The sequence below is a fragment of the Sceloporus occidentalis genome, unplaced genomic scaffold, assembly GCF_023333645.1.
Source record: "Sceloporus occidentalis isolate IW3139 unplaced genomic scaffold, rSceOcc1.0.p SCAF_1, whole genome shotgun sequence".
Classification (NCBI taxonomy): Eukaryota; Metazoa; Chordata; class Lepidosauria; order Squamata; family Phrynosomatidae; genus Sceloporus; species Sceloporus occidentalis.
The window spans coordinates 88,342,937-88,355,540 of NW_028316981.1; the positions used below are offsets into that span (position 1 = coordinate 88,342,937).

The 12,604-nt window shown below is 38.7% G+C and overlaps 1 protein-coding gene across 4 annotated transcripts in view; it reads right to left on the reverse strand.

Moving 5' to 3' along the window:
- Nucleotides 1-2,501: 2,501 nt before the first annotated feature.
- Nucleotides 2,502-12,604, reverse strand: part of G3BP1 (G3BP stress granule assembly factor 1) — a 31,854-nt gene continuing 21,751 nt past the window's right edge. For 3 of the 4 annotated variants that reach the window (XM_089528213.1, XM_089528203.1, XM_089528220.1), the window contains 8 exons: nucleotides 12,075-12,165; nucleotides 9,980-10,073; nucleotides 9,180-9,387; nucleotides 7,644-7,745; nucleotides 5,826-5,937; nucleotides 5,238-5,363; nucleotides 5,010-5,140; nucleotides 2,502-4,035 (listed from right to left, as the gene is read on the reverse strand). In XM_089528213.1, the coding sequence (XP_089384339.1) occupies nucleotides 3,829-4,035; nucleotides 5,010-5,140; nucleotides 5,238-5,363; nucleotides 5,826-5,937; nucleotides 7,644-7,745; nucleotides 9,180-9,387; nucleotides 9,980-10,073; nucleotides 12,075-12,165 (1,071 nt within the window). In that variant the 3' untranslated portion in view covers nucleotides 2,502-3,828. The remainder of the gene's footprint in view (nucleotides 4,036-5,009; nucleotides 5,141-5,237; nucleotides 5,364-5,825; nucleotides 5,938-7,643; nucleotides 7,746-9,179; nucleotides 9,388-9,979; nucleotides 10,074-12,074; nucleotides 12,166-12,604) is intronic. The other variant, XM_089528229.1, reaches the window with a different exon arrangement.

The following is a 12,604-nucleotide window of genomic DNA, read 5'->3' on the forward strand; positions in this document are numbered from 1 at the left end:
TATACACAAGCACCTTCAGAACATTCTAGAGGAAAGAGGTTTTTTTCTCACTTTTGACAGGAAAAACACAACCCAGTATGTTGCAAATTCCCATCAACTCTAGCCACCATAGTCAACTATGGGAGTTGGAGTACAAAACATCCACAGGGGAGCAGGCTGTGTACGAAACTTAGACAGGAAAAAGGCTGGAGATTCTAAAAGTCTAACTTGAATTAATAAAATTGAATTTGGAAACGTGTTCTATTGCAGCAGTGGGAGCTGCAACGTGATATACTGAAACTGGGTCTAGATACTCTGACAAATTCCAATACTGGAGAGAGCTTTCTTAGTGGCAACTATAGATAGGTACTGAGGCTGTAACATGATATGGTATGGATGCAACTACCACACTGAGCACACAGCATCTCAACCCTGAAAATCAAAGGAACAGCAATGCTTAAAATTGTGCTACAGCCACAAGGTTGCAAGGATTATTCAGCTGATATACCCTATTCCACCCCTGGGAGCAAGAGTGGTATAATAGATCGACTGTTGTTGGACTAGGGCTCTGTAGACTAGGGCTCGGTTGTCAGCTTGGCTATGAAGCCACTGGGTGACCACTGGCAGGTCACATGCTCTTAGACTTAAGTCTTTAAACAGAGGTCATCTGTCGGGGATGCTTTGAGATTTCCTGCATGGCAGGGGGTTGGACTGGATGGCCCTTGTGGTCTCTTCCAATGCTACGATTCTATGATTCTAAAGGCAATGGCAAAGCTCCTCTGAACAAAGCTTGCCAAGAAAACCTCATGATAGGTTTTGCCTTAGGTTCACCTTAAGTCAGAAATGACTTGGAAGGCACACAATAACAACTATGCTACCCTATACCATTCCAGCCAAGAGATAAGGGTGGCAAGGAATTGAAAGATGAAGAAGTTTCATAAGTCTGGCTCTCATTATACAGATCAAGCCTTCTAGCCCCCTGCCTTAGGCAGTTTTCTTGCTATGCCTCTATATAGTACAATGATTCTCCCGCCAATCTTCCCACCCTCAAGATCAGATCTGTCATCCACCACCAAGGTTGCACTGCATCTCAGAGCTGCTGTGTGAGATCACAGAGATCAGACATCACCTCTTTGGCTCCAGCAATCACAACTTTGGGGTTGACCTAACCTAGATGATCAAGTCAGTCATTTAGCATCTAGTTGGCAGTGCTAGTAAGACATCTTTCCGATGTAAAAGTAACAAAAATGAATCAATTTTGTGAAGGAAACAAAATTAAGACATTTCATGATATTTTGAGATCTAGTTTAGTCTAGCCAGTGATCACAGAATCATAGGGTGGCAAGAGACCACAAGGGCCATCCAGTCCAACCCCGTCATGCAGGAACTCACAATCAAAGCATCCCTGACAGATGGCCATCCAGCCTGCGTAAAAACCTCCAAAGGAGACCACCACCCTGAGAGAATGTATTCCATTGTCAAGCAATTCTTACTGTCAGGAAGTTCCTCCTAATGTTTAGGTGGAATCTCTTTCCCTTTAGTTTGAATCCAGTGCTCTGGGTCCTATTCTCTGGGTTAGCAGAAAACACGCTCGCTCCATCCTCAATATAACACCCCTTCAAATATTCAAGCAAGACTTAAATAGATCAAGCTGTTCTATTTCAGTACAGTTGGCCCTCTGCATCCACAGATTCTTTATCCAGAGATTCAAGCATCCAGGGCTTGAAAACATTTTTTTTAAAAAACCAAATTCCAGAAAGCAAGGCTTGCTTTTGTCATTTTATATACGGGTTACCATTTTACTATGCCATTCTATTTAATGGGGCTTGAGTAAACATGGATTTTGGTATCCACAATTTCCAGCGGAGACCAAGGGCCCACTGTACACAGTACTAAGATTTTATATCAATAGAAGTATTCAATGAACTACAGAAGGATATGAAGCACATTTTTTAAAAAAAATTACTTACCCGTAACTGATGTTGTAAACAAATTTTACCAGTTCAACCCATTTTAGTGCCATTCATTGACACTTTCCTGTATTTAACAGTAAAATAATCTAAACAAACCTTTGTGTTTATTCAAATTTCAAGACCCCTAAATTTTCCTTATTAAATAATTCTGTAATGGTGCCTAAATCACAGACACATATAACTCTGATGCATAACTCTCAAATAACTAAGCAGTTCAAAGAGGCTTACGAACAGTGTTAAAAAAGACTTGGCTTAAGGTCTTTTGAAGTTTTGAATTAGTTCACATTATTGACTGCAGAATGTAAACATGACTGAGCTGCAACATGTCAGAAATCTGTCACCCATTTCATGTAATGAAGCAAAATGTTGATTAAACTCAACTGAAGAATATAAACCACAACACTAATTCTTTTCACTCATACCTACCCTAATCTGCTGGAATCAAGTCAATTTCTAAACTGGTTTATTGCTGCTGCTCATCCAGAGGCCATGCACACAGTACATTCTAGTCAATATATACTGCAGAAGACTATCAGGCACTCCAACAGCTGCAATGTTGTTCTGCATTTTATTTTGTTATTATATACATTCAGCAAAGACAGATGTCCCATAGCTTATCCAATGCCATGAATATACTCAGTGAAACATGAATATTCATCAAAACTAAGGATTTATAGTTTCACGCTTACTAGAATGGCATTTCAAAGCCAATGATGACTAACATCACAGCAACATACATTAAATGAACATGGCATACTGTAAAGATTGATGGTTTCATTTCCCGTAGTCACATAACTCTGGAAGGCACTCACTTTGGAGCTAATGGCATTGTCAATACATAGTTGGGCCTTTGAGCCTCCTCAAAAAGCATTATACAGTGTTACACATTTCCATAAGGCTGTTAAAAACAAAGAGGTGCAACTCTGTAACAAATGTCAATGAGGAAGCTCTGAAGGACAAATAAATTTCTTCAAAAATTTCAACATACAAAGACTTCAACATACTCCAAAACTGGATAAAGCAAATCTAGACTTTTTTTATTTTTTTAACAATTTGCCAAGACTGGAATGAGAGATAAATAGAAGGCACAACAATTTTGTTTTTGTTTTAATACAAATACAAACTAAACATGAAAAAACTTCCCTATTTCAATAAAAAAATTTTCACAAGTTCAGGAAGAGTGTTTTAAAGAGTCAAGTTATAGACATTTAAAACCTATCCCACAATCCTTGTAAGTGGTAAAACAGTAGTGAGAATTCCTTTTCGTGATCATGTACCAAAAGAAACATTCTACAGATACCCTTTATTCCACTTTTACAGCGCTACCAAGAAAAGGGTAATGTCGATTTTCAAGCCGCAACATCTCCAGATCCGTGCTGGATAGATCATAGGACCTCACTTCCTAAGGAATTAATTTATTTCCCTGCCCTTGAAATGTTTGTCACGTGCTAAGTTTTCCTACAGGTTCCTGAACACATGCAGCTGAAAAGGATAATTCCACTGACTGAAGCGCACCCCCGTTTCAGTAAGGAAAGAAAAAAGAAAAAAAGCGCCACGCATTCCATTAGGAAAAACCATTGGTACCAAAAAAAAAAAAAAAAAAAAAAAGAACCCAGTCCATATTTCTGCAGCAAGCAAGGATTCTGTTCTCTCTCTTTTTTAATATCCACTTTTTCCTGAAATATTGTTCCACAAAGCTGGAATCTGGGACAAGGACTAGGGGGAAAAAATCACAAAACCAAACACAAACAAAATGGGCCAAAATAGTATCAAACGTAGCAGTCTATAACAGGGTAGGGCCACATTCCAAGATACCCAAGGCTGAAATTCACAAATCTGCAGGAAGAAGGGTTTGTCGCATTATGTCATCCGTGAATCACTGACGTTGCCCAATGCCCCTTCCAGTGCCAAATCCTGGTTTCTGAGACATCCCTCCACGTGGAGGACCTCGGATCCCACCTCCCAGCCCCCCACGGGGGCCACCAGGCCCACGGGGTCTGTTGTCTCTGCGATCACCCTCCCTGGCTGCTCGTGTTTTTTTCTCTTCCACATTCAAGCGCACTTCTCCTCTGAACATGACTGGCTGTAAGAGAAAAGTGAGAAGTTGAAATCAATACACAGGTAAAATGACATTGTGACAACTCACAAAGAATGAAGAAGAATATATAGAGGTGAAGCCTAATTCATCTACACCTCACAAACCAGTAGGTGTGCTATGGACCATCTATTTGAAATATTTGTAACATCCATTTGAAGTATTTGTAACATATTTTTAGGTGAATTACCTCATAGTCCATTCCTACCTCATGTACAAATACACTCTCCTGTGGTTTATCGTTTCCACCTCTGCCTTTTCAATTAAAGCTAAGTAACTATGCTACCAAGGATCCCACATAATAACTAAAATGAAATGAACTTACCTAAAATGAATAGGTAAGTTAAACAATGTGATCTTGATAGTAACTGGGGTCCATTCCCAGCATCTTCTCAACAAAAGGAAAATATATTTTTCGTAATTTTCCCTTCCCCCTATAGGCTACTGAAATATACTGGACCTTTTCACATTTTTCACTATTACCATAGTATTTCAATTGGGCATTTTGTTTGTTTCTCTAGTGTTTTCTCTTCCTGAGTTTTGTGATATCCCTATATAGTTACTAACAGTAATTGCATATTGAGGTCCACTGTACTGCAATAGTTATTTGTGTTCAGAGTGTATTTTTTGAGCATTTTAAATAAAAATCTAGTTCGAAAATCTACTTATTAACTTCCTTTCTAACTAGAACTCTAAAATGGCCCACTGGCTCACACAGAATATGATTCTGTTTGAAAGACTATACATGAGAATAAGGGTATTATTTTGAAGAGAGCGAAAGAAAAACAGATTCTCATCTCCAAGATGCAGTGTTACTGTTTGTCCAAGTAATTAACTCACCATCGTCTTAAAGCAGGAAGTTTTAATTAAACATTTTTTCCTGCTTTATTTCAGAAAAAAATGTTAGTATCTCTCAGCACAAACTATGTCACTTAAACATGACTCATTTGAGCTTAATGTACCCTATTCCCAAGGATCTTCTGAACTGGTTCTGGATCATCAAACACCACAAATCCAAAGTTAGGGAGCTTTCCTCCACTGTTGATACGCAGTTCCACCACATTCCCATAACCTGCAAGAGAGTTTCCAAGTTCTTTGATCACACATTAGACTGCTCTACAGAAAAAGGCATGTACTTTTAGATACAATCCCCAAAGCCCACCCACAGGAAAGCAATATTTGTGACTTACTTTGGAAAAATTCCTTTAGTTCCGATTTATCCACATCATGGGGGAGGTTTCCAACAAAGAGCTGATGGCTGTCTGGGTACCTCACCATCCGTCTAGTTTCCATGTCACCCTGCTCTCCTTCCCGCACTTGAATTAAAATGAGACGGGGAAGGAAGGGGCGAGAGAGAAAAAATAATAGACTGCAGATGCTTCTTTTGTTAATTTGAACAACAGAAAAAGCACTTTGTTATTGCTGACTCTGCTATAAAAATTTTAATACAATCAGACAAGCAAAGTTCCATACAAAAGACATAACTTAATTACTTTATCCCCTTCTACTCACAAGCTTAAATCATTAAGATATAAGTGGTCCACAACTCATTTCTTTAAACTATAATGAAATAACCATATTAAACATTAAGTTGTGGTATGTGAGATGTCACAGCACCTGGTTTTATTTGGTGCAAAATTTTCCCTGCTGTTAAGGAACACTTCTTACTGTACAGAATCAAAAGCAATCTTTAAATAGGAATACATCTGTAGAAGGTAGAATATTTCACTTTTCATCTCAACACGAACTACACTTTTGTTACAGTGAGGTTTTCTTACTTGGTCTAGGGCCTCTTTGTGGGGGAATGTTCGTCCGCTGTTCCCTCACTCTCTGGTCCCGCTGAGGTCTCTGCGGTGGAGTTTGGGATTCTGGTTTAGATTCAGGGCGGGGCTGCAAAAATGCACCAGCACAAATATGATGAGCAGAAGTCAAGCAAAGCTTTATCTCAGAGAGAAAGGAGAGGAAACGTGTTCAAGAGTACAGAAGGAAGCGCTTCCTAAACTTGGCATGTCATTTTGCTGTGGGAGATATGAGGTAACTGTCTGGACAGGAGTCACAGTGGAAAAAGCTGCTTCTTCCTGACAGCTTTCTGTAATTTCTACAATAGTGCCAGTATGTTGTTGGTCCAAAATCCATGCAAGTGCTTCTTAAAATTCATAAAGGTGGCTGGCACTAAGCCAGGAAGTCTGTCAGACACTTGTGTGAATTGTATCAGTGACAGTGATTATATTCAAAACACTGAGCCCTTCCTTCTAATACTCAGAGTATCCACTTTGTTAAGAGTGCAGATTGCAACACTAGAAATTTCTGGTAATAGCCCATGAAGAAGGCCAACTGGTGACAAGTATGAAACAAGTTGAGCTTTTTAAGGTAACGGTTTTGGACCATCACACAGTATGTGGGACTTTGTTTCCTCGTACTCTCCTGTGAATACGTGCTTTTCAGTTTTTTGTTCTGATAATGCATCAACTGTCAGCCTTAGCCAACACAGCCAATGGTGAGGGTTGATAAGAGACTGCAGTCCAGCAATATCTAGAGAATCGGAAATTTTCTCCAGTCCTGACGTATTCTTTCATCAGGCTTCCTCTGATGATTTTAGAAATAGCCTAAATACACTGGCTGGCATCCTGTTCAGTAATTATGTTTTCATAAGCCTGATGTGTTGTTGTTGTGTGCCTTCAAGTCATTTCTGACTTATGGCAACTCAAAATGAACCTTTCTCAGGTTTTTTTTTTAAGTGTGTGTGACTTGCCCAAGCTAACCTAGTGGGGTTCCATGGTCAAGCGGGAATTCAAACCCTAGTCTCCAGAATCACAGTCCAATGCTCAAACCACGCCACCATGTTGGCTCCAGATGTACATTATTTTAATTACATTAATTCACTTTTGGTCATTGTGATAATGCAACAATTGTAAAATTAGCCCCCCAAACCCTACCTTTTAATCTATGCAGCCCCACCCCACAGACATTTCCAAGGCATTGAAAACCGAGTGGTGATGACCCCGCCAGCCTTCTTCCAGTAGCAGGGTGTGGTGCAGTAGGCAGTTGTGGCAGGACCCCAAATTCCTCTGTGGGGGGCTGTATGGCTTAAAAGCTAAGTTTCTTGGGTGCAGCATCAACTGTAGCCACAGAGATATAGCTAGGTTGCCACAGCTACGCTTTCTGATACCAGATCTTGGCTAATTTTTTAAATTTATTTATTTACTCTGCTGTTGCTTTTTTAAATGTTACAAGCTACCTCTGGACTATATTTAATGCAATAAAAAAAGAAATAATATTTCCCAAAATCATCTGGGTACTACCAAGGCTAGTGATGCAACCCCATTATTAACCATGAGCAATATCATTATGTATTAGCAGAAAGTGTTTGTAACATTCTTGCCAGAATCCCATCACATGCAATTAATTTCAACAAAAATGCATCTTCTTCAAGAAATGTTCTAACTAAAGGAAAGATGCTTGGCACAACAACTGATCATGCACTATATAACAAAAAGGCTACCTAGTGCTATTAATACAATCAGGCTGCAATTACTGTAATCTTAATTGTATATCACCATACTGAGATACATTAGCTGGTTTAAAAATATTGCTACCTGTGATGCTGGCAATTTGACAACATGGGGTGGTATGCCTGAAACAGGAACAGCTCCACTGGGTGGTAGGTTCTTACTAGTTACAGAAGCCCAGGATGATGTCTAACAGAAAGAAACAAGATCTTAGTTTACTACTTTCAGGTATCTGTGTTCTTCAAAATGACACCAATTATCTTCCCACATTAAAGTCCTAGCATCTCTCTACCAAGAATTCTACAGACATATTATTTATGCTATAGGTCATGTAAAGAAATTTGTTGAACATCTGCCCATCTTTTAGGATTTACCTCTGATAAACATCAACATCCCTTCAAATTATCCCCAAAGCTAGGATTTTCCAAAAGCATTTGTTCTTATTTCTTAGAACATCAATCAGCAGAAGGTACAAATAAAGCTCACCACTCTAAACTCAATAAAGTGGTTAACAGCTACAGCTACTGTCACTGTATAACCTGCAGAATATATAAACAGCCAATTGCTAGTCTTTTAGCACATCTCAATGCTAGACAAAACTTATGAACCCCAGAAATAGGAAGATTTTTGAGCATATAAATAACATACTAATGCTGAGAACAGGCACTTTAACAGCTGTATCCAAGAATGGCAACTCCATAAAAAGGCAAATAATAATAATAATAATAATAATAATAACAATAATATAATTTATTTATATACCGCTATTCCAAAGATCATAGCGGTGAACAGCAAATAAATACAACAATTAAAAGATCACAGACCCCAGCACCCCCAAGATACACAATATCATATCACAATAAAACAGTTAATACTTAAAAACAATTAAAACCATACAAACAACCCCATACAAATGGCTGAATAGATGGAATCCACCAATTACATCGCCAGGGGGAAAAAGATACCAACAGGCTCATGGGGGAAAAGCCTGGCAGAATAAGAAAGTCTTCAGATTCCTCTTAAAACCATCAAGGGTGGTGACTGTACGGAGCTCATGGGGGAGAGAGTTCCAGAGCTGAGGGGCCGAGACTGAAAATGCCCTCCGAGATGAATTATAGCGAGCATCTGGAACTCTTAAAAGATGTTTCCCACCCGATCTGAGAGTGCGGGGCGGATTGTATGGGGAGAGGCGGTCCTCCAAGTACCCTAAACTAAAGGAGGATCTTTTCAGCAGTTCTCTCCATGCATTCCCCCACACTCTCCCCAAATCTGGTCCAGAGGGTCCTTTCTGCCTAAGGATACTTACCATCAGCAGCATGACCAGCAATGGATGCAACACTGAAACTCTACAACTCAGGAGATATAATACAGCTTGTCCTACTGCTTTGTAATCATACAATACCATACATCTATATCTATAAATCTGTTTATAAAGCAATGTATCAACTACAGACTTTCTGGTAAAAAATAAATGCCGTTTCATCAAAACAAGAGCTGCATGATTCATATAGGTACAATCTTTTGACAGTTCTTGTAAGGTGTCTGTCACTTGACTCTTGATTTAAAAAATAAAAGAGTATACCCAAAAATGGAAGGACATAATGGAGAAAGTCACTATGTTACCCTAGAGTCTTCTTGTTGTACAGCAGGAACTGGATCTGCAGGAACTGGAGACGGACTCTTCTCTACAGTCTCCTCAGGAGCTGTTTCTTCTAGCACTAACTCTGGTTTTTCTTCCTGCACCTCTGGTTCAGGCTCCTGCTCAGGTTCAGGCTCAGCTTCTTGCTCTGGCTCTGCAACAGGTTCCTCCAACTGTTCCTCTAAGTCATTGCTGTTTATGGAAAAATATTTTCATTACAGGTAGCCACATGTCTCTACAGCATCTCAACATCTAGATACTCTGCTTCTTTTAATCTACATCCTCACTTGACAATGGTTTGCTAACAGTTTAAATCAGCAATGTCCCCTGAGGTCCTATCACTAGATCTCTATAAACAAAGTTGATAATTACTCAGTTTCTTAAACAACAATGATACACATGCATTGCCCCCCACCTGCACAGGCATAGCTGGATGCCTAAATCTCAACACTTCCTTTACCACAAGCTTTAAGAACTGACATGCTTTTCATTATGCTAACACTAAGACTGCAGTCACTGATGAACACTAACATAATATCAATAGTGCAGATTGCTAGGAACTGCACTTAAACATTTGAAGGGCTAAATCATTCCCATTCTACCATAAAGCCTTGGGATCAAACATTAACAGAACATTTCTATTAACTGTTTGCAGCACTAACACAGAAGGACACCACTGTTAAAACAGTGCTAATTTCAAAGTTAATAATGTTTTTCAAAGAATGGCTCACTCCCACATGTCATTCAGTGGCATAGTTACTGCTCTCTGTGCATGTGAATTTACCTGACAGACTGGTCATAGTAGGGTGATGAATCATCAGCAACTGCCTCAGGAGTCTGTTGCCTTTCCTCAGGTTCTTCTGCCTCTTCCTCAGATTCTGATTAAATAAGTAATTATTTTTTTCAAATGTTATGTACTGTGCTATGTTCAGAACGTACACTAAATGTATTTACGTGTATTAGGTCTATAGAATATATATTTTAAATTAATGTTTATTATATTAAAAATACATATAGAAAACATACACACAAATAGACACTGATTATCTTAAACTAACATAAATCTTCCTGAGCTCTGATAGTTCCTTCATTTTCTAATCTTATAGATAATTTTTTTACTTACTTATTCTATATACCTAGGTAAGTAGATTAGGTATATAGAATTTTTGAGCTAGCCTTCACTGTTCATTTGTTTTAACAATATAATAATCCAGATAACACACTGGAAATACTTTAGACATACCATATTATTCTCTCACAGTCCTAGCAGACCATCAGGAAAACTAATATTATCCTTCAAATGCAGGTGACAGGTGAAGCCAAGAAGGAAAAATTTGCCTATGGCCACTCAGTGAATTTATAAAAGGATGTCCTGATTTGTAGCTCAGACTATTAGCCACTATAGCAAATCAGTTCAAAGCAATATTCTTCCATTAGCTTGAGAACAGATTCCCAACTCTAATAGTTATATTTTATGCACTGAAAGACTTAATCCTGGTTCCAAAGCTCTTAAAATACAGTACAATGGGTACTCCCTGTCCAATAGGGTAGCTTTAGGATTTCAACCCTTTATAGAGATAATGTGCAGATCATTAATCCTATTTAGGATGACTGGGAGTAAGGAAATGGGAGACTGATAAACTGTTACCTGCTGGGGTTTCATATGCTAACAATCTAGATATCAGTGTCACTGTACAAGGCAGTATATCAATATATAACTCAGTACAGAGTCATGGTTTCAACTAAAACCACCAAATGTTTTATTCATTCCAATATAAAGCACACTGGAGTTCTATATTCTCAAAATGCATGTATGACACTACTATGTTAGAAATGACTACAGCTCCTTAACCAGCAAAACTTGACTGCATCTTTCTCAGCATAGCCATTGCTGCAGTATGAAGAACTAAAGGTTTTAGTGACTAGCAAACCTACAGATCATGACTAAAAGAGGAAAAACTTGACTGAAAAACCAACCAATTGCTCATAATGTTTTAGGCTAGGATCCAATGGGCTAAATCTGGTGAGAAAAGTGCTTCCTTCGGTAGAATTGGGACTATGGCCATCTTCCCTCATGGCAGCTACCCCCCCCCCGCCCCCACCACAGAAACCTGCTCTAAAGGATTGGGAAAACTTCAAAACCTGGGTTTGGGCCAGTGCCCAGGGCTGACAAGGAGAGAGGTGAAAATGTCCATCATGCTGATGCAACAGCACCAGTACAATAAGGTCTTCTGGTCAATTTTGCTATATAGCATTAATAAATTTCTCCCTATTCAATTCATAGCTACAGAATATCAGGCTGACTGGGTCAAAATGCTTTTTAAAGAGAGAGAGAGAAATTATACAGCAATCTAAAACAGCATGTTCCTATTCCTAAAGAAAGTATTACTAATTAAATTGAAATCAGCAATTCATAACCAATCATGGCTAGTCACAAGCTCTGACTAAATTCTTAAATTTGACTATGCAAATATTCAACTTGTGTATTGATAGAGGGAAGAGTTCAGATTTGGCTGATTAGACAAACACAACATGACATGTGAAAGTAGCAAAGCCCCCAACCACACTTCATAAGATTTTTGAGTGGATCTTATAATTTCAGCGATTTTTCAGTTTAATATGCAAGTAAATCAAATTGGAATTTCCTATTGGATTATCAAGTACAAAGTTCAACTTTTAGACTCCTTTGTCAGAAGGGATTGAAGCTTGATCTTATATTTTTTTATCAGTTTTGAGTGCTGGTAATGTTCTGCTGTGAGGAATCTCACTGAGCTGAGTATATATATACTTAGGATCTAATTATTCCAACATTTGGAACTACTCTGGAAGGAAATGTGCTGTTAGAATCAAGAAGTTATACATAGTAATATGAGATTTACCCTCTGGAGGTTCTGCATCTAAATCACCAAAAACTTCATCCTGGTAGCGGAATATGTCGTTATGCACATAAAACTTGTTTGCAACAGACCCCTGCAGATGACAAAAGTGAAAAATAAAATTTAGCTATTCAATCTGATTATACTTAGCAGTAATATGCTTTTGAGTTATAATTTGCCACTCATCTGTGTTCTGAAACAGTCCCAACACTGCTTTCCCAATCTGCACAATGCAAACAACAGAGGGATGCTTCCGTCACTGATTTCATAGAATCATAGAGTTGGAAGAGACCACCAGGGCCATCCAGTCCAACCCCCTGCCATGCAGGAAATCCAAATCAAAGCATCCCCGACAGAAAACAGAAAGATATTCTGGATATCAACGATAAGGAAACAAGATCTAGAGTACACGAGTTTTGGAAAGTACAGTTATGCTAGACTTAATACACCATGACAGTTCAGTACTGTCAAATTAAGAAGTAAGAAGGAAAGATTGAGATCATTCTGCCCTCTGCTAAACTGAAGGGCATGAC